The sequence below is a fragment of the Triturus cristatus genome, chromosome 11 (genome assembly GCF_964204655.1).
Source record: "Triturus cristatus chromosome 11, aTriCri1.1, whole genome shotgun sequence".
NCBI lineage: Eukaryota > Metazoa > Chordata > Amphibia > Caudata > Salamandridae > Triturus > Triturus cristatus.
In genome coordinates this window covers 168,499,608-168,521,514 of record NC_140594.1, presented here as the reverse complement: position 1 = coordinate 168,521,514, position 21,907 = coordinate 168,499,608, and the positions used below count along the sequence as shown (strand labels likewise).

The 21,907-nt window shown below is 46.0% G+C and overlaps 1 protein-coding gene across 2 annotated transcripts in view; it reads left to right on the top strand.

Moving 5' to 3' along the window:
* The first annotated feature begins 6,575 nt into the window (after positions 1-6,575).
* P2RX4 (purinergic receptor P2X 4) overlaps positions 6,576-21,907 on the top strand; it is a 201,456-nt gene continuing 186,124 nt past the window's right edge. Inside the window, exon 1 of one of the 2 annotated variants that reach the window (XR_014970670.1) lies at positions 6,576-6,940. Coding sequence is in view for 1 of the 2 variants with exons in the window: in XM_085634577.1 (XP_085490703.1) it covers positions 6,675-6,940 (266 nt within the window). In the remaining variant the exon portion in view is untranslated. The remainder of the gene's footprint in view (positions 6,941-21,907) is intronic. The other variant, XM_085634577.1, reaches the window with a different exon arrangement.

Below are 21,907 nucleotides of genomic sequence, written 5' to 3'. Positions count from 1 at the left end.
TCTGTTAAATACCCATGTAGAATGCCAACATGACAGTGGCATCCGGCAACCTTCGTACATCTAACCCACAACCATGACTCATCTAACCCAACCTGTCCCTCATTTAACCAGGACGTTGTTCCCAGGACCCCATTATTGGCTTTATGAATCCCCTTTCAAACGCATTGGTTATCTATGGAATCAACTCAAGCTGACCTATGCGCTGTATCCTTTCTTCCAGCTTTTATACCGAATTAAAGTCTCACCTACCGATGCTTGTAAGTGACAACAACCAATCCCTACTAACAGTGGATAGTTTGTACCAGGGCTCTCGTCAGGAGGCACCTTGCACCAGCATGGGGAACCAGGTTTGAGTCTTGGTGTGGACTCAACATCCTGTGATTCTGGGCAAATCACTTAATCTCCTCCATGCCTACCAAAAATGAATGTGTCTTCAACTGGTGCTCATGAAAAGTGCCCCAATACCTTTGGGTCGGGTTTGCGCTATAATGCACTAATGTTAAAATTAAGTGCCGCTGTTGAGCACCAGAAACCACCGGCTCAAATTAAGCATTGCCTACAAACTTAATCCTACCCTGCAATGCCCTGCTACTAACCCACAACGTAAATATGTACATATTATAAGCTGCCCAGCAGGAGTATTGTAAATGTTTGCCTAGCCTGCATTCTCTCAACCAACAAGCCAGGTACACGCAAATATTGATCTGTTACCACACAAACTGTTTCTATGAACATCAGAATTGTATGTAAAAACGCTACCTTACTATTCTGAATAAAAAAGTACATGTATTTCAAATAGTGTTACACGAATGTTTCCTTATTTGTCATGGACAGGTTTTGCTTCACTAATCACGCAAATTGATATTTATATTGCAGAGTTCTTGCCGCAGCGGTTCCTTCAAGAGGGCATTCCAATAATTACAAAACATTTTGCTTCTCATTTCAAGGTCTGATGTTTTGACCCATAAAGTGCCTCCTAATGAGCACTTAGTAGGTGTGTTATAAACAATATTGTTCTTCATGACTGTTTCTTGTTAGAAATATGTGCTTCAAGTGGCACAATAATGTGAACAGAGAATAAACCCAAAATTAAGCTAGAAGGCCTATCCAAGGGTCTTGTATGAATATTTAGAAGGGTGGTTTTTTTCTGTTAAAAGGTTTTCTTTTGACAGGGTGAAAGGCAGATTTTGCACTGCTGTAGTACGGTTACACCAGTAGGCCTAAAGCCATGTGTGCACTGGGACTGTGGTGGATATCACAATAGGTGGTGCAGTCCACTAGCGCCATTCAACTGCCAGGCCCTGGGAACACTTTGTACCATATACTACAGACTTAGAGGCAAGTTAAATACAGCAATTACGAATATGGCAATCAACCATTTTTAAAAGGGAGCACAGGCACTTTACTACTGGTTAGCAGGGATAAAGTGCAGAGTTCAAAAGCAAGCAGAAATATCGGGTCCAGCAAAAGGCAAAAATTCTGCGATGACCTCTGCAAGAAAGGCAGAATTCCCACACCCTGCTATTGATAAGCCCCTTTTTTGGGGGATGCACTACTTATATTCTTGAACTTTCTCTCCGGAAGCCTTTGACTCACTACCTCTCACGCCATCATTGGGAAACAATCTCAGGTGTTTTCATGCATATTGGTTCGTGCTGTTCCCTCTGGTGCGAGTGCCAAGAGACTGAAGGGTGTACGAGTGATTTTATAAAAAAAAAACTATTAACTTAAATATTACAATAGCATATAAGGCTAGGACTAACTGAAAGATTTACATTTAAAATAGGGAAAACTGGCAGCACTTTGAGTGCATAGAAATATGAATAAATATGTACATCTGTATTTCTTTTCTGGGACATTTACTCAGGCCGTTGAACCTGCTACTAGTCCACAGTGACCCTCGTGTGTTGTTGCTGCGGTGTGATGTTGTTGGTCATTAGTTCATCACCACTCGAAGCACAGCTCCCAAGTGATCGCAGGTTAGGCGACACATGTAGCCGGAGGAGCTTTTAAGCCAGTATCACTTCGGGATTTTTTGAACGTCTACGTGATTTGTTAGTAGAAAAACTACAAGTCCATCAATAAAACATTCTTTTGGATAATAAGCCTGGAGTGAGTTCGCGTCTCGCGTACGACATAAGACCACTTGCATCTTTGCATTTAACAGACCCCCCCCCCCTCCCCCCCGTTGCATCCTTGTAAACTCGGTTTCCTGCCATTTTCCACAACCAAAAATGGGTACTGATGACAGAAACCTGTAACCATGATGGCGGGCTGCTAAAGGGACCCATAGTCGACTGTAACGCTTTAAATGTTATCGTGCATTTTAGGATTGTTACAGCCATACAAATAATGAAAAACTCAAACGTCATGTACCAGAATGCAATATGCTTGTGATGCACATCTGTGGGTTGGCTGATTTTTGTAGTCAAGGGGATTTTAGTGCCTTTGGTGCAAAGTCTTCAGCTAATGCTGACGCTGTACGGCTGCTCCTCTGGCACTCAGGTTGGGTTGCCACGTGGGCAAGGTTGGATTAGGATTAAAAATCGGCTCTGGCAGCTTAAAACAAGCATTTACAATGCAATGGTCTCGGCATTGGTAAAGTTAGAGGTATTGGCATTGCTCATGACATTATTTTTGTTTATGTTTTTGTTTTTAAAACATTTAAAGAAACGTCATTGTTATTTAGAATGTCAATAGCTTAATCACTCTCCAATGCGAGACCTATTGCATTTGCACCCACACACAGATTAAGCTATTGACATTGTAAATAACAATGCCGTTTCTTTACATGTTTTAAAAACATAAACAAAAATAATGTCATGAGCAATTCCAATAGCTCTAACTTTAACAATGCCGAGACCGTTGCATTGTAAATGCTTGTTATAATGATCCCCACAATGCAGAGAAAAAAACTTGGATTGGAGCAGTTCATCATGCATGCATGGGAAGCTTGGCAGGGCAGAGGGAATTGACCCTGTTCTGTACCAGTGATTTGGGCAGTTTCTGTGTACACATAATCCCTGTATTTACCAAACTGTAACATGGTTTTTATGCGTGTCATGTCCTCTGCTATGAACTGTCATTAAGGGTGCAAGGCTGTTGTCCTGGGTTTGCATTTAAAAACTTTTGAATTGCATTCTGGGAGTTGTAGTCCTAGATCAGTTCACTGGATACAAGTGACTGCACAAACTTGGAAACGGTGATTTGTAAAAGAAAAGCCCTGGACTGCAGCAGCACGCCCTTGAATATACCCAGTCGCTCGGTATCCTTAATTTCCACATCTTTCCCGCTGGCCCCATGTCCGGTGTGTGACTTTCAGCCATCCCGCGCTTTTCACTTCAGGCATTACAAAGAAGCATGCGTTGGTGCAGTTGTGTACCAGAACGGAAGTGGCTGATGGACACCATGTGAAGGGGGTGGCGGGGTTGGGGTGGGGACAGTGGTGCTGGAATAATCTTCAGAGTGGCTGTGCTGTCGTCAATGTTATGTCAATCTGGGTAAATCATTTAATCTCCCCAAGCCCATTGACGGTGCATGGATACCCTCACGGGTGACAAGCCACACTATATAAATCCACAAATGAATTATTTATTGAAATTACAAAAAGGTTTCAATCTCCTTCCATCCCTAGGAGGGTAAAGTGGATTATGCCAGATGCAGGCATGGATGTGGTCTGCTTCTGAGTACATTTAAGAGGCGCTATGGCCTCCAAAACGGTCACAGTGGGACGGAAAATGGAGACTATTATGAATGCAAAAGACTGGTCGTTAGAAACAACCTTGGAGAAATGTTTACTTCAAGCTCATTTTCAATGCGCTGTCCTTAGTGATAAGTTGGCGTTGAACATGCATATTCTTCTCCTCCAACCCTGACACAGAATGTAAAATTTTCAAGCCATCAAAAGAAATGTTTCAAAGGACACTGAGGCGAGGATTATTTCTCCCAGGAAACTTAGGTGAAAGATTTTTCCCACCACGAGTTACTTCATTAAGAATACGTTTATTAAAATTCTGTGATAGCATTTTTGCAATATAAGTCCATGAAAATATCATGTTTTATTATGTAAAATGTTATATAGAGTAAAAAAATTGTTTTTTTATAATGTGTTTATTAAAGATGAGAACTGAATTGATATATGTGTGCTGAAAGAACTGGGTTATGGATTTGTATCTTTTTTCTAGGATTGGATCAGAGGAATGAACACTGAGTCGAAGGGAGGTTAAGAATTCCTCGCAAGAAAAAATAAGACATTATGATTTGGACAGGGGAATTATGATGCAAGGACTACTGTGTTTGGTGGAATGCATGGTTACTGTGCTGCATGATTATTTCCGTGTTCTTTGGAATATGTACTTGGTAACAACTGCTGTTAAATGAAACTAAGGAAAGACAGGCATAACCCTCGTCTGTGTCCTTAATCTAATTAAAACTTTCCTTCTCAATAGGTAGGATATTTTACATTATACACCTTCACCTGTACACAAATGTGACAGAAAGGTAAAATAAAGTCACGTTGCAATTAAGAAAAAAACATCGGCTGTGTGCAGCCAAAATTCAGTGTTGGCAGGACTTAGATCACATACTTAAATCTCATGCTTAGGTTGAACAGATGATTCCATATCAACAAGACTCTGTTTTCCTAGTTATGGGCTTTTCTTTTACCAGTAATCACGTTCATGTGTATTAGTGCAACCGGCTTACTAGTATCAAATCCCAGGTGTGGGAAAAGTGTCCGGGTGACAATGAGTCACAAAGGAGCTACTCTGCGATAAAGCGTTGCGAGTCGTGTCACTGAGCTTGAACGAGGATATTTCTGGGGGGACATCTATTGAGATCAGCTTTTATATTGGCCTAGGTATAGTTACCTTCCAAGATAACTGAGGCTGGAATTCTGGAACATTGAATTGGCTTTAAAGGAGCATCGAAATTCTTTCAATGAGTCCAATTCTTGGGTCAAACTCGTGGAGGAGGGCTGGTATGATCTCGCATATTTTGGAAGGATCATCACCGTGTCAAGCACTCTGAACATACTTTAACACCCGTCACCTCTCAGGTATTCATTTCTTAACATGCCCCTACAAAAAATGCTCCTCCTACCTGCTGCGGTGTATGGGGGGGGGGGGGTCAACAAAACATCGGATTACTTCCGGTAGTCGTCCGAAAACTTCCGCCCGAAACGAAACAAAGGAGGTATCTGCGAGGTAGACATAAAGAAAGGACTACAATTTTCTCGGTGTCCAGTTCGGAATTGGCTAATTAGGATATCTAACCAGTAGCCGTCCTTTTAGCATGTGGTTATTTTCTCGTGGTATTTTTACAGCAGGGCATGCTTATTTATTGCTGGTAAAATCTCCGAACACGCACGTGCAAGGATAGCTCTTTCCGCTCTCCAACGTTTATCGGGATTTCACTGGCGCTAGTAACTACATTGACCGCACTCCATGACAGGGAAGACGGACTATGGGGCATATCAACAAAGAATACTGATAAATATCGCTGGGCGGGTTTAGCTCGGATTAGCATAACGCCGGTTTTCGCCGGATTTATTCTTCTGAGTTTATGTTTAGCCCAATAACCAGAAACCCTTATAGCACAACGAGATACAACAGAAAGCATTTATAACTGGTCAGATGGAACACTCGCGCGGGCCGGGTCAAATATTTACGTATCAATGCCATACTCGAAGCGTAGTTTGTGCGTGGCTCTCAGTACGCTAAAGGGAGAGCATTTACTACAAAAAGTAAACAACGTCATATGGTGCAGCTGCGGAGTTAGTCGGCTGGCCCTGTGTGTACATGCTGCCAGGAATCGCCCTTAACACCACCGCCTTTCTCCGAGGCACAGCAGAAATGCCTCGGAGAAAGGGAGCGTCCTTTTCGGATTCGGGGGCGTGTTTTGCTGTTGTCTCCTCCCTGAGACTTTTCGCAAAAAACACGCCCCCCGATCCGAAAAGGACGGGGCATGATTGGAGTGACGGGACCTCTTCTCCAATGGCTGGCCAGCATTTACTAGGCCAGCCAATGGAGAACAGGGTAGAAGAGGTGCGGGTTCAAGCCCCTCTTCTCCCAAGTCATTATCTCTCGCGAGCGAGACTGCGCAAGCGCAGCCATCGCTAGCCGAGACCTAAAAAACGACCCACAGCTGGAAGTCTGATACCAGCCCCTCGGGCATTGCCCGAGTGCCCGCATTACTAATCCGGCCCTGCACGTGGCCATTATGATGCCGACCCGGCCAGCAAGTTATCAATACAGCCAACACTTTCATGTCAAAGCCAGAAACTAAATGAAGAGAAAAAAAATCAGCAAATGCTGGTACTTTCTCCCACTTGAAATGGAAAATAAAGGAAGTACTCTAAACTATTCTTATAAGTTTTAAAGCACGCACACACGCTTATCATGTTGCCAAACATAACGGAGCATTTTACCCAAAATCCTAGCCAGGTGCAAGCAACGACCCTTCCTCCAGAGTCTCAAGACATGAACGAACAGCCGCCATTCTACTAAAACAACAGTTGCCACCTCATGAAAGGTGGGTGTGCGTGTGCATAAGTTCGCCCGGTGCAGCGCCCGCTCCGCCCCCTCTTCCTCCGGACACCGTGCGTTAACCCCACAGGACGCGGCGTGGTCGCTCTCCAGGCTCAGGTGCGCGTCCCTGCGGTGAGGCCGCGGTGTATGGAAGTTCCCGGCCCTCCTCCGGGGCGGCCGCTCCGCCCTCCTCTTCCTCCCCGCCTCCTGGCGCGGAGCTCAGCCTCATCATATGACCGCCGGGTCCTGGAGCGGGCACCGGGCAGGATGGCGGGCGGGGGCTCCTCGTGCTGCGTGCAGCTCTACGGCTTCGTCTTCGAGTACGACACCCCCCGCATCGTGCTGATCAGGAGCCGGAAGGTGGGGCTGATGAACAGGCTGGTGCAGCTCGGCATCCTGGCCTATCTCATAGGGTGAGTGCGTGCCACCCTGGCCGGGCACAGCTGGCGGGGGAGTTGGGAAAGTTGTGAGAGAAAACACTCTGCTGTGGTGGAAGTGGGAGGGCTGGGTGAGATCAGGCCCCGCTGCCCTGTGTACGGGGGCAGAGGTCAAAGGTGGCTGAGCTGTGGAGGGTAGTGGCGGAACACCTGATACAGGTGAGGAGGGCCGCGAAGGAGGAGGGGACCCCGGCTGCAGGGCTACTACTGGAAACCGTATACAAATACTGTAGACAGAGCGCTGTCAGGACGCGTGTGTTCAGTAATGCTGGTATTAAATAAGAAGGGGGGGGGGGGGGGGTCAGTGCTGCTTCCAGACAGGTGATGTAGAGATGATCTCTGGAACCGACCGCGGAGTAATATGCAACCACCTGTCCTCAAAACGCGTTAGCTATCGCCTTGCCAGGGCTGGGAAGCGCTGTATGAATGATTTCACTGTAATTAAAACAAACATTGTCTGAAGCAAGCTCACATCCCTCCATACCTTGCAAACACGTAACACGGCGTGTTTTCAGAAGTTCGACCTCGCCCCAGTATGTAAACTTTGGACACTTTTACAGCTATCTAATTTATTTTAGTGCCCGGGCCTATTTTCTGTCTCATTCCGACCCTGCCCAGAAGCCCGGCTGATACAGCGAGGCGTTTTGTTTGGGGATTTTATAGGGCATGACGTGTGCGAAGCCACATTCAAAGCTTTGAGGGATAAACGGGATATGAACGTGGCAGTGGCACACGAGTCTCGAGACAAGAAAGGTATAGGGTAGAAAGAGGGAAGTGGGGAATAGTCTGGGCTACCGGAATTGTGCAGCCTCGAAGGTAAATATTATGAAACCGAACCGACTAAATTGTGCATCAATGCTGAGGCAAATAATGTTTTAAATTATGCAGTTAATGACAAATTATGTGGCACGTTCTGTGGCATTATTTTCAGGCTATTTTGACTTTTATAAACCGTAAATACAAACTCACCCAGCACTATAGAAAATAGTGCACATTCAGCCTTTCACACTCATTCAAAATGTATTCTCCAATGAGTAATCATTTTATCTAGTTTGATAGCCAAGTCAAGTCAAGATTTTCTTTATTTTGGCCGATAAGGCCATAAAAGATGCAATGGTACAATATCAACATAAAACATCCACTACATGTAAAATCAATAGTAAAATACATAAAATCGATATGAATAACATTTCAGATCACAAAAGACAGTTGTAATTCATTACCACAGCAATCAATCTTTAAGTGATTTGGACCTTATCTGCCACATGGCCGTTAAAAATTTGGCAACTGTGAAAACTATATGGGGAGCGGTACTCGTTTTCAGTATTCTATACGAGTGCAGATGACTCCTTATACCCAAATTTCTACAGAGGGGCGCTAGCCAATATTTTCTTGGTCTGTTATAGGCTGGGCAGAAAAATAAAAGGTGGATTTCTTCCTCATCATGGGTACAACATCCTGGACAAATTTTATCATCCCTCTTTGTCCATTTGTGTGTGACAGTTTTAATGGGCAGGGTCCCTAGCCTCCATTGAATGAACAATTTTCTTGATAAGATGGGGCAGATGATGTCCATAAACCCTTCAAACTGATATGAATCCTTAAAAGCCAAAAATCGATCAGTCAGAATGCCTTTAGTGGATGCAGAGACCAAGGAAGCAAGACTTTTCCCCTTATATATCCCCACGAGACATTTACGTGAAACCCTGTGGCAGCCTTGTTCAGGGAACTCCCATAGTTCAGGGAGTCCCAACCGGTACAATTCTTTCTTTATAGAGGCCAGCCACGGGATTTTATCACACAGGTTCAACTTCATTACATAAGCAAGCACTTGCCTGTAGTGTTCGAGCTCAACAGTGGACCAAAGCCTATGCCAAAATCTTAATGGCATCAATTCCAGATCGTCTCTTATGGGGGGTAAACCCATATCTAATCTTAGGGGAAAAAGGGGTGTACCGCAGGGAAGGGCCAAAAGACGCCTTAAAAAATTATTTTCTACATTAACAATTCCTACACCCGCCTTATACCCCCATAGTTCACCACCATAAGATGCTGCCGCTTTAGCTTGAGTTTTATACATCTCCATTGCCGGACTAATGGGTTTATATGTGGAGGAATTTGCCACCTTCAAAATTCCCCCCGACAATTGGGACAGCTTTAACCGGCTTCTTGCAATTTGGGGTTCCCAAGATAAATTCTCGTGAAGGGTTACCCCCAAGTACTGGAAGGTTTTTACCCTCTCCAATCTTACCAGGCTCAAAGATGGATTGGGTCTGGTTTTGGATGATGGATTAAATATCATGAACTTGGTCTTCTCTGTGTTGATCTCTAGACCATATTGCCTACAGAAAAGACCAAAACCATCTAATATCCGTTGGATCCCCATCGGGGATTTTGAAAGCAGGAGGGTATCATCCGCAAACATAATGGCGGGTACCCTCCTGCCTGCCAAGGATGGGGCATCATTGTCCCCAATATCGTCGATATGTGATATGACACTATTTACATAGAGGCAAAAGAGGGTTGGCGCAAGGACGCAGCCCTGTCTTACCCCTCTGAGGACTGGAAATTTTGATGACAATGCTCCCACCCTCCCATACCTGACCTGTGCAAAATTGTTCTGATAGCAGATGAATGCCAGATCATTGACACTATCCTGCCTGCCTTCCGGAGAAAAACAGTTTGTGTAAAACAGATACAGCGGTGTAATCAGGAGGAACTATACTCAGTGCCATTAAAAGTACAGCCCTGCTAAATTATTTGGCGGTACCTATTGGATATATATACCTTTCTCACTGTCACTTCAAGATTCAAGTCTATACAAAGAAATACGTGTTTGGGATTTGTTCAGACTTTAGAGTGGCTTTGTGAAATAACTGACTTTGAGAACCGTGTTTGTGTTGTAAACATAAATGATGAAACAAAATGTTTTTGTGAGAAGAGGCATCATTCTGTCCCCTGTTTAAATTGGATTTAGCAAATACTTTTTTCTTTCTTTCCCACTGCATACAACAGCTTATACCCGTTCTGCAGGTGGGGATGTTGACACGACCAGGCAAAATGTGCCCATCTGAAAAACCTGGATACAGCAATCGCAGCAGAAAGGTGGCCAGTTAACTTTATCAAAACGCCTGGCATTGCACCCTCTGTGCAGTTATTTTTTTTAAATATATATCTCAATAACTTTTGATTATGTTTGAGCTACTACCTTTGTTTTGTTTTTGTAATGAGAATCAACTGTATCTGAGATCCAGATACATAACATTTAATAATCAGTTTTAAATATATGATGCAACCCAGATATTAGAATACATTTATCATTGGAGCAAATTCTTCTTTTTTTTTCCCCCCAAAAACCTTTATTGATCTGCACAGTACATCAGCGTAATGACGATCAACAATGTTATTGCATGAATAGTACGTCAGTAACTTACACCTTCCTGCGCAAATTCATTACATAAGATCAACATCCTCCCCAACCCAACTTATGTAATACTCCACCCACCGGTCATAGGGTAACATAGGAATACAGCACACTAAGAGCAACACGGTCCATAGAATACGGGTCTTCTGGATTCAACAGAATGCAGACCTCGTCTTTACAGTTGAAGTCAGCCAGATGGTCTTGATCTCCCGCGTCTGTGGCAGATACCTGAAATGTCCCCCGTGTCTCTTGCAATCTTCAATAGCCATGCACTGCCTCATCATTGCCACCCGCTAAGGACTCAGCGTCTATTTGGGGGATTCCCAATTGGGTACCAGCATCACCCTCCTTTACGGATCCCTCCCCTGCCGGATCTGCTCCCTGGAATGCTGCAGTTTTCCGAAGATAGGCAGTCAGTGGCCCCCAAATATTTTTAGGTCGAGAGGTCGGGGGCAACAGTTCAGCATAATAGTGCATGTGATGTAGCCATCTCATTTATCCAGTCCTTAAATTTAAGGGCTCGTCCCCGTCCCCACTTGCAAGCTACCTGCCGTTTTGCCAAGAACAACGCCATAGCCAAGTATTTCTTATGCACTGTTTTTATGCCCTGAGTGAGGCCCAATAGAGCCATGAGTGGGTCCGGGACCATTTGTATGCCGATCATAGTGGACAGCCCTTCAAAGACCTGTGCCCAATATGTGGCCACTTGATAGCAGCCCCATGCTAAATGTACAAAGTCCGCACCCTGCTGCCCACATCGTGCACAATTATCGTGATCCCTCAGTAGGAGTATGTGTAGTTTGACAGGGGTATGTGTAGTTTGACAGGGGTATGTGTAGTTTGACAGGGGTATGGTATAATCTATGCAGAAACTTAGTGTATAAGGCAAAGCCTACTATTATCAGTGACCTCCTCTCTCTGCCTCCAACTGAATTCCCATTGCTCGTCTGTTAGTGGGGCATCCAGGTCATTGTCCCATTCCCGTCTGGCCCTCGGAAGTCGGGGAGGTGGCCCTTTTCGGATGTGCTTATATAGTGTTGACACAATGTACTGTGGGGTATCCACCTGTAACAAGTCATGGAGGGGAGCGAGCGTTTCTGGCTCATCTGGAAACGCTGGGGTAACCGTCTTCACACTTTGTCTGAGCCTAGTATACATGAAAGTGTCCATGGTAGTCGGTTCATGGCCATCAAACAATTGTCTGAGATCGAAATTGTCCCCCTACATAGAGATCTCCCCAGGTGGTGTAGTGCAAACTATCCAGTAATTTGCGACATAGCCCTTCATATGTGATTTTTAATAAGGGGTTACGCAGTATACGTATTCTGGGGGAGTACATCACAGAGGCTCCTAACCTACACGCTATATGGCCCCATGCAGCAAGAGTACAATCCACTGTGGAGGGGTCTTGCCCCGTCACCTTGGTGAAGAGGTAGCCTTCTGGGGGCGTCGGAGACATATAGCCCCTTCCACCGCCAGATGCGGCATGAAGGGAGGCGGATGGAACCAGTAAACAGCAAAATGTGCCTGTGCGCAATAGTAGTAGTATTCAAAGTTGGGAACGTCGTATCCTCCTTGCTGATACGGTAACATCAGTGTGGCTGGGCTAAGTCGCGCTTGTTTCCCGCCCCATATAAGTCGTGTAAGCTGTGAATTTAGTGTATTAAAAAAATGTCATTCGGGATGATAGGGGATATTGACAAATAGATACAAGAGCTTAGGGAGTAGGACCATCTTAATAAGGGAGATCCTCCCTGCCATTGACAGTGGGAGTCGGATCCACTTGGCAATCTTGTCAGCTGCTCCATCAAGAGCCACCCCATAGTTTGCACGCATCAGTGCATCCCTGTCCCTGGTTATCTGCACCCCCAGATATTTTAACTCATCATTCTCCCAAACTAGGAGATAGTCCAATAGGTGCTGCTGGGTGTTGGCCGTGAGGGGGAACACTGCAGACTTAGCCCAATTTATTTGGATTCCCGAAATGGCGCCAAATTTGGTTATTTCCCGCAACACTGGGTTAAGATTCTCGTTAGGTTTTTTGATATATAGGGTCATATCGTCCGCATATAATGAAATTAGCAATTGCCTGGCAGGGCAGAGCAGAGCAAAGGGCGTTCCTTGTGATGTTGTCGAAGCTTCGTTGCCAAGGGTTCGATGGCTAAAGCAAATAAGATTGGGGAGAGCGGGCACCCCTGCCTCGTGCCTCTAGAAACGGTAAAAGGAGTGGAACGGGCGCCATTCAGTAGTACCGTCGCCAACAGCTGTGTGTACAGCAGTTTAATCCAATTCAGGAGAGAAAATGGCATCCCCATGTATTGCAGGGTGCCTATCGGATAATCCCACTCCACCGAATCAAACGTTTTGGTGGCGTCGAGGAAGGCCGCCGAGCATGTGGGATCTATGTCCTGTAGGACTGCAAATAGTGTTCGAAGGTTGTGTGCCGTGGCACGATTTGGAATAAAGTCCGCCTGGTCTGGTAGCACCAAGTGCTCCATTAAGAAACTGATGCGGATTGTTAAAACTTTTGCAAGGATTTTAGTGTCGCAGTTCAATAGAGACAAGGGCCGGTATAACTCGCAATGTAGCGGGGTTTTGTCTGGTTTTAACAGCGAAATTATTTGGGCCTCCCGCATAGTTTTTGGCAGTTTTCCTTCATCTAGCGCCACGTAAAACACCTCTTTCAAGATCGGCGCTAAGATTGGCGTGTATGTTTTATAAAATTCTATTGGTAAGCTCTCCCTGATTTCATATGCATTATTGCCTCAGTAGTCTCATCTACTTCTAATTTCAAATGTAAAATTTTTTGTTGCGTTGGCCCTAGCCATGCCAGTGCTGTGTCCTCAAAATATAGCAGCAAATCTAACGGGTCCCCTCTATGTGAAGTATAGAGTGCGTTATAGTAGCTTCTGAACTCCTCTGGTTGGTCAGAGAGGTTTCTATGCACGATACCCTGGTTATCCACTACCTCCGTGACATAATTTGAAAACTCAGGGGGTCTAATCGGCTGCGCCAAAACTTTCCCAGGGCGGTCCCCTTCCCCATAAGCTCTGGCTATGTATGGTTTTCTCTGCTCGCAATTTCTTCATACTCTGTGATGGTTTCCCTCAGTTTGGCCCGGCTTGCCCCATCGTCCGGGGATGCCTGGAGCACTGCTTCTAGCGCTTTAAGTTCTCCTTCCAACCTATTAAGGTCCCTCCGCGGTGTTTTGAGTACGCCTCCTCCTTTGGAAATGCACCAGCCCCTGGCCGTGACTGTAAATGCTTCCCAGACAGTAGTGAGACTAAAGACAGAGTGCACATTGCGCTAAAAAAATTCCCTAATTTCTTGCTCTATTTCCTTTTGAAAGACTGTGTCTTGGAGATGCAAGGGATTAAGACGCCAACTGTGATAAGGACTATGGTGTACCGGGGGTTGTGTGGTCATTACTACAGGGGAATGATCTGAGTATGTACGTGCTAAATGAACAACATCCAAGAGCCAATGCGCCATCCCAACCGATACCAGTTGGTAATCCAGTCGGTTCCAGGACGCGTGCACCGCCGAGTAAGGGCAGCGGGGGTCCACCGTAATGTTGAGGGCCTTGTAGTCGGTCTCCTGTAGCATCAAATTACCCCCATAACTCATGCAAAATGGCCACCGCTCAATGTGCACTCAGGGGGATTAGTGCAGCTGTCTCTCTGGTGGGAGCTTTATAGCTGATGGGAGGGTCTTCATGATCTTCGCTACTCACCACTGGGCCAAATCTAATCACTCGCCAGGGTGCAGGCATACAGTTACAAGCGCGGGCAGTCTCACCCCCCCAGCAGTCAAAATGGTGGCGGAAACCAACCGATCCAACGGTCCCAGTCCGCAGTGGTAGAGGCACCCAGCCAGCAAGAAGTGCCCCCGCGCCAGCCACCTAAGCAAGTCCGTAGCAGGGGGGCCCACCCCACGCCTCCGGGTCCGACGCTGCAGTGATGCGCCGCCCGCCAAGTACTCACGGAGCACGGCCTCAAGCAGCTGATGTACCATGGTCTCTCAGCAGGCTGCTCCCGGGTCGGGGGGTATGTGCGCACAGAGTCCGCTAGTTGAAGCTGTCAGTAGGGGCTCTCAGCTCTCGAAGGTACAGCGAGGCCACACCAGCTCCGCAATCTCTCAGGCTGGTCAGCAACCGCCACTCACATGGCCCGCACATCACCAGCCTCGCCTCGTTGTGACAGCCGCTCTCCTCCTTGGGATCGGAGGGACGGCCAGGTGCAGAAACCTTCATCTGCCGTCAAGTTCGCCTCGGCCAGTGTTCCGAGCCCAGAATCCACTCCGTCATGGACCTCAGTAGATCCAGCACCCCACAGGTCGGTGTTTGGGCCTTAGTTACAGCACAGGATGTAATTTAAATATGTTGTCTCGCCCGGCCGGGCAGGAGCCTCACTGGTGTGCAGCCATCTTGGTCATGCGCCACCTAGCGCCTTGGAGCAAATTCTTACCATCAAGTCCACCTCCAACAAGATACAAATGCAAACCTAGAAATCCCAAAGTAGATTGGCAGACTTTAAAAATATATATTTGATTGTTTTTATCTTGCTTTTGGCACTCAACAATCTTGCACACAGTCACCTCCTTAAGGATACAAGTGTTTCCCCAACAGAACTCTCTGCAGGCCCCCTGTGCCCCTTGTGTTCATGCCATGTATTGTGGACGTCTCCAGTGTCTCTTATTGCATAGTCCACTGTGTCCCCTCCTGAAGTAGGGGAATGCTACATAGGGGCTTACATGTCTGATGAATCACGTACATTGTCGATTTGTCCTTGATAGGCTCTCCATTTCCTCCAAATCTTATACATTTATTTTGGGGCAGCTCTTGTATCTCTCTCTATCCCCACATTCTTGCCACATCCCTTTTCTCCGCCACAGACCCCAACATACAGAACAACATTGTGTCCTGAAGATCACTACGTCATTGGGGATGCCCAGCAGAACCTGGTGAGGTGTCCTGGGGATATCCATTAAGGCTTCCAGTTCACTAATGATTTCCCCCCCAATACTCATTCACCTTAGGGCAACCCCAAAGAGTGGGTAGGAACGTTTCCTCTTCTGTGCTGCACCTAAGACATGGGGTTCTCTGCCCTCCCATCTTGAATAGCCTGGACCTTTCATAGTAAGGCGTATGAAGTATATTGAACTGAATGAGTCTCAGTGGCTTTAATGGCAACTTCCCTGGGTGCATGAAGGACACTTCCCAGTCAATATCCTCCAGGGTCCCCACGTCGGCCTCCGACCTGCCTCGGAGACTTCTGAGGTTGTCTGGGGCGTTGTTAAATGATGCGGTACAACTTGGATACCACCTCATAGGTGATCGCGCTCCCAAGGACCCAGCTTTCCAGCGGGAGGTCAATCTTTCTGGAAGGTCCATCTCCTGGACCACTCCTCTCCTAAGGGCATGTGTCAATTGCACATATTTGAATCTTTGGGTAGCGACTAATGCATATTCCTGCTGTAAATACCTCAAATGTCTTGAGCTCCCCACCCTCTAGTGCGTTGCCTAGTGTTTCTATCCCAATCTGTTTCCAGACATTAAAGCCAGTCAGCTTCCTAACTTTGGGCAGCAATGTTCCCTTCCATAAGGGTGTGGCCAAGTTAATCCTTCTTCACCAGCCCATAGATGGTAGACGTTTGTTAATTTCTTTCCATACATCAACCCAAAAAGCCAGGTTAACTCAATAGTCCAGCATTGTGTGCTTGGGTGTACCATCTACTAATTGTACAATGCCAACCAAGAGGGTTAGCTTTTAATTTTGTATCAAATCACTTTTGTGTTGACTGTAATGCTCCAAATATTAAAAATAAATTAGTCTGCTTTTAGGGGGAATGTCCTAAAACATGTTTGTGGTGAGCATTCTGAATCTGGTACCATATTTTGGGTTGTTTCATAATATCTGGGCCGTGACAGTTTTACATTGCAGTTAATGACATACTGGGGTTCGGTAAGCGCGGAGTCCAAGACAGGATGTTGATGCAGTCCGGTTGCCCAATGCCGGGTTTAACCTTTGTTGTGGTGCACGGACAGCTGGTGTGGGTGTCGTAGGAGGGCTCCGGCACAGAAGTGAATCAGGCTGACGGAACGAGGGGAGAGCTGTGGAGGACTGCTGCTGGAGGTGAAAGAGAGGCGGCTAGAAGCTACAGCTGCAGAAGAGTGGGGCAGAGGTGGTGGTGTTTGTTGGGTTGAAAGAGGTGGTGAGAAGTGTGCTGCTTCTTGTAAGTAGGGGGCGGCACAGGCCTGGGCCGGTGCAGACCTGAGGAAGACCTTCTGTGGCAGGTGCTCATGGTCTGGTGAGCCTGCTGCAGGAAGGACTAGGGATGGCTGGTCCACTGGTCACCTGGGCTGGTAAGGGGACCAGAACAGGGGCTGTTGATATCTGCTACTCCAGCGAAGCAGTAGGGAGTCAGGTAGGCGGGTGAGCTCTCTTTTGAGAAAAAAGAGGGATACGACTGGAAACCTGTTACTCGGGTAAAGGTGAGCCAGAAACTCCATGGTAAGGGTGAGTGATGAGCCTAGCCGCGATAATTATTTGAGCCAGAACTCCCCACTTGTCACATAATAGAATCTCTTTACAAAACGTTCCAGCTCTCGTAAAAGCACTATACCCTTCCAGAGCCTTTAACAGTAACACTTGGGTTATCTCCCGAGCTTTGGAGCTCTTACTCACCCGATTAAATAACCACGCTGATCCAGACGTGTTAGATTTTTTTTTTTTTTTGTTTTTGCCTATTGTGTTCTGGTTTTCTGCTAACACATGGTGTGTGGGCTTTTGTTTTGCGCAAACCTTGTTTTTGGAGACCAGTATGGTGAAGGATCTTATTTTGAGACTATGTATTCCTCACTATCACATTGGGTGTGCCCGCTCACATGAGCCTAAAAATAACTCTGTTCTTTCTGTTGGAACCACTACTCGTGTTGAGCATGTTTCTTTTCCTTTTGTGTTGGCACTCTTTATCAGATTGGTTGGAGTTACATTACTGTTTTATTCCTTGGAGACATTCCACAAATGTTTGATTTTTAGAGTTTTTCCCTCTTAATATCCATGTATATACAATTTAGACATACAGATATATTATGTCTTCTTAACAGCCTTGAAAAAGTTGCTTTTTGCGACGAAACACGTGTCGGCTGTGGAGTTTCAACGTCGTGTCAACTTCTTCTTACTAATATTTGCTGCTTAAACTCTTGCTATTACGTATTTTGTTATGTTGTATATGGGACATTAAAACATAAGTCCGACCTGAACTGATGAGAAAGAAATTGACTTTTGACGCTGTGCTCTGTTGCTTATTGTAATAGATTGTATGTGCTTAGAGGTTTTACTTCTGCACAGGGGGACACTGTGGATGGCACAGTGTGTTAACATTGAGCACGCAATAAGACCAGCCATTTCAATGACATGCTAAACTAAACATAGGTGCTTACTGTTGCTTTAATTACCACTGCCATCGCCTTCATTGTAAAAAGGGGAGGTGGCACACAGCTATTGGGGACCTTTCCTCCAGGTAAAGGGGAGGTGGCACATGGCTATTGGGGACCTGGTGCTCCAAGTAAAGGGAAGGTGGCCAGTGACACCCAGGTATTGGGGACCTTTCCTCCAGGTAAAGGGGAGGTGGCACACAGGTATTGGGGACCTTTCCTCCAGGTAAAGGGGAGGTGGCACACAGGTATTGGGGACCTTTCCTCCAGGTAAAGGGGAGGTGGCACATAGGTATTGTGGGCCTGCTTCTCCAGGTAAAGGGGAGGTGGTGCACAGGTATTGTGGTCCTGCTTCTCCAGGTAAAGGGGAGGTGGTGCACAGGTATTGTGGGCCTGCTTCTCCAGATAAAGGGGAGGTGGTGCACATGTATTGGGGACCTTTCTTTCAGGTAAAGGGGAGGTGGCACAGATGTATTGTGGGCCTGCTTCTCCAGGTAAAGGGGAGGTGGTGCACAGGTATTGTGGGCCTGCTTCTCCAGGTAAAGGGGAGGTGGTGCACAGGTATTGTGGGCCTGCTTCTCCAGGTAAAGGGGAGGTGGTGCACATGTATTGGGGACCTTTCCTTCAGGTAAAGGGGAGGTGGCACAGAGGTATTGTGGGCCTGCTTCTCCAGGTAAAGGGGAGGTGGTGCACAGGTATTGTGGGCCTGCTTCTCCAGGTAAAGGGGAGGTGGTGCACAGGTATTGTGGGCCTGCTTCTCCAGGTAAAGGGGAGGTGGTGCACATGTATTGGGGACCTTTCCTTCAGGTAAAGGGGAGGTGGCACACAGGTATTGTGGGCCTGCTTCTCCAGGTAAAGGGGAGGTGGCAAGAGATACAGGAGCATCGCTGCTTCAGGATGGACTGAGAGGGAGAGAGCCCCATACCCCAAGATTCCAACATTGACAGACCTGAGAATGGCTTCTACCCCAAGGATGGAGATGGCTCCCATAGGACCCCTGACCTAAGCTCTTTTTGATCCCACTTCATCTCTGGCTCAGAGCTGCAATTTCTCACCCACCAGTTCCCCTTAATTTTGTGGACACTGTTGGGCTTTTTTTGGGACAGACTAGAACCCAAAAATATAGGTAAACACGTGCCACCTTCTCTGGGCTTCAAATTGTCTTTAAAAATGGCTTCGGTTATGCATTTGGGGTTAGTTTGAGGTGAATGACGACTTTTAGGTCTTCTAATTCTACCTGTACAACATGGTTGTTCACATCTGGTGTTATCTTTTACTGAAAAGTATGCAATCGGGCTCCAACAGGGACACCTCTTCCAGATACTTGGCAACACTGTGTAAATTGCTGGATGTGTCACATTGTAAAATAATCCTGTGCATACTGTATATAAAGTAGCAAAAATTACCACAGATGTTTCTAAAGTATTTTTTTGTTGCTTGGAAGACATTGCCTTGTTCCCCACAAGGGAATGTCTTCCAAACAACAAAACATTGGGTTCATGTCCCCACAGTGACCTACAGGCCTGAGCTCTTAACGTTTAAATGATGTGCACACTTGGACTCGCGTGTTTAAGATGTCCAGACATGGAGCATTGTATGTAGTGCTGTTGCTTCCATCCTCAGATTGCTGGCTAGCTCAGAAAGCCCCCCACAAACATGCATGAAAAATTGACCCTGACTTCCGGTTGAATCCTTGTTTTCTATTTCTTAGTTCAGTTTCCTCTCAGTCTCTTGCCTGTCTGCCTTAATCTCTCTTATTCTAATCCTGCAATTGGCTGATACCTCATTTCATAGATCACAGCCTCTCCTTTAGAACTCTATCCCTGCAACCTAACGCTATGTAATTTCCACAGCCATCTCGCCAACCATTTACCTGAAACCACCTAGTCCCCACTAACACTCGCATCTAAGTGATATTAATATAATCTGTCTCACGGTAACTGAAGTAAATGCATGTCATTGTTTGTTGAGTGCACATGACTAATCACAATAATAATAATAATAATCACCGAATTAACCACTAACCGCTGGTTTTGGAGTAGCGTGCAAATTGCCTTACAGCGATTCAGTGCCTCGTCGGGGGTAGTAAGCGCTATATAAATGCAATTACAATATTTTTTACATTTTCATTCTTTATGCCCCCTTGGTTTGTGCTTCATAAAAGAAGGTAAGACCTCTTTTATAACTCAGCTGCATGTTCCTCTTTATGTTTGTGGAGCTAAATGCCCGTGTGCATGGACTACTATTGTAGCGTGGGGCTAGACGGGTAGAGTCCCTGCCACAGAATGAACCGGGGGAGAGTCTGGCCGCGCTACTTTCTAGGTCCGGCATTAGCAAAGTACTTTTGATTTTACTAAAATGATATGCTTAATATGCTTACTTATGAGGTTTTTGTGCCAACCTTCTTCACCCATTGGTCTGTTGTCATTCACATTTTTCTTCTGACCTTTATTACATGGACAGCAGGTCAGCCCACGGCAACTAGTGGCTACCTTTACTATGAGCGATGGCATTCTGCTTATCCCAAAGAGCACATCCGCACAGAAAGTAGTTGCCTTCAGTACAAGGTATTACGGTAGCAATGTTTGCTGTTTGAGATAAAATAGGTATATCTGCTCCAATCCCCAATGTTTTCTTTAATATTATACGTATTCTGGCCGCTTTCACAATCCAGTATCATAACAACATTAGAAAAACAAACAATCATTGTCAAAGCGAAAAAGACTGGCTGCAAAAGCCAGACTGATTGGCTTTGTTATTATAGAACCCTCACTGTGCCTTTATGTTTCTGTTAATCACTTCCGCCCTTCAGCCCCTTTCACAACCCCACGCACGCCCTCTGATGCAACCGCGCACCATGGAGGCAGCAGAGTATTGGCCACATCTCCGCAGAACTCACTTCCGGGAAGTATTTCCACACTGTCAGGAGACCATGCATGCACAGCTAGATTTTTAGGTCTCACCTGACTGGTCTGGCGAGACTTTTTGTGAGGGCTCAAAAAAGTGCTACCACTGTAGCCTAGAGCTACAGTGCATGTGCGCGGGGGCGCGCGCGCCTCACTTTGATGTTTGATTGCGATCACTTTCGCTTTCGCGGCCGCAGGGCCGCTTTGATGTTCTCCGCGAGCCCGTTTTTTTTTTCTCCCTGTTTATTACTTCTATAGTAATGGTGGCACCCGTGTGCCGCCATTACTACAGAGCAGTACTAAACAGAAACAAGCATTGGCATAGCCAATAGGTCTCGATTTTGGGACCTTATAAGTATTTAGTTATGCAACTGTTGCATGGCTAAACACTTATAAGGTCCGAAAAGCGAGACCTATTGGCTATGCCAATGCTTGTTATTTCTGTGATTGTATATCACAGTGCCACCACACATCTTAAATGCAGAAATAGTAGGGATTGTAATAGTGGGTGCAGTAGGGGAGCTTGGGAAAGGCATTGGCTGTTTGGTGGGGTCAGAGCATAGCTGGATGAGCAAAAATATTATCTAACTATTTTCACCTAAAGGGAACTCCATACACGCATTTGGTTCACCGGCACACTTAACTGGCGTCTTATTTACTCTATAAAGCAAAACTGTAGCATTTAAACACATTTGCAAAATGTTTGAGGCATGCAGTTTTTACCACCGCAGTGACACCTACAACATCTCTGTTGTGCACAGAGTTACTGGTTGTAACATACACTGTCTATTTTTTCAGTTTTTTTGCTCCATTTTCAGTTATTTCCATCTTCTCTTCCCTTGTCATTTCCTTGTTTTTAGGTTTCAGCTAGACAGCGTTTGTACTGTCTCTTCGAGACACTGTGTGTATATATATGTTACCAAGTGAGATTCACTTTAAAACTTCAGTTTGCAGGAGCAAGAGCTGGCCCGTAATGTTCAGTAATTGAAGTTTTGCATTACGCGTTTCGAGTCTCCTGACTCTTGTTCGCAGGCACTTCTGGCATCCCGGGACGTAAGCAAGCACGGTATTTACATCCCTCCAGTGGGATGTCTCGGGTGACTGCCTTCTGCGCCGTGCACTCTGGGATTTGCAGTGATTATTTTCACTTTCAACCCTCCAGTGGGCTATGTCCC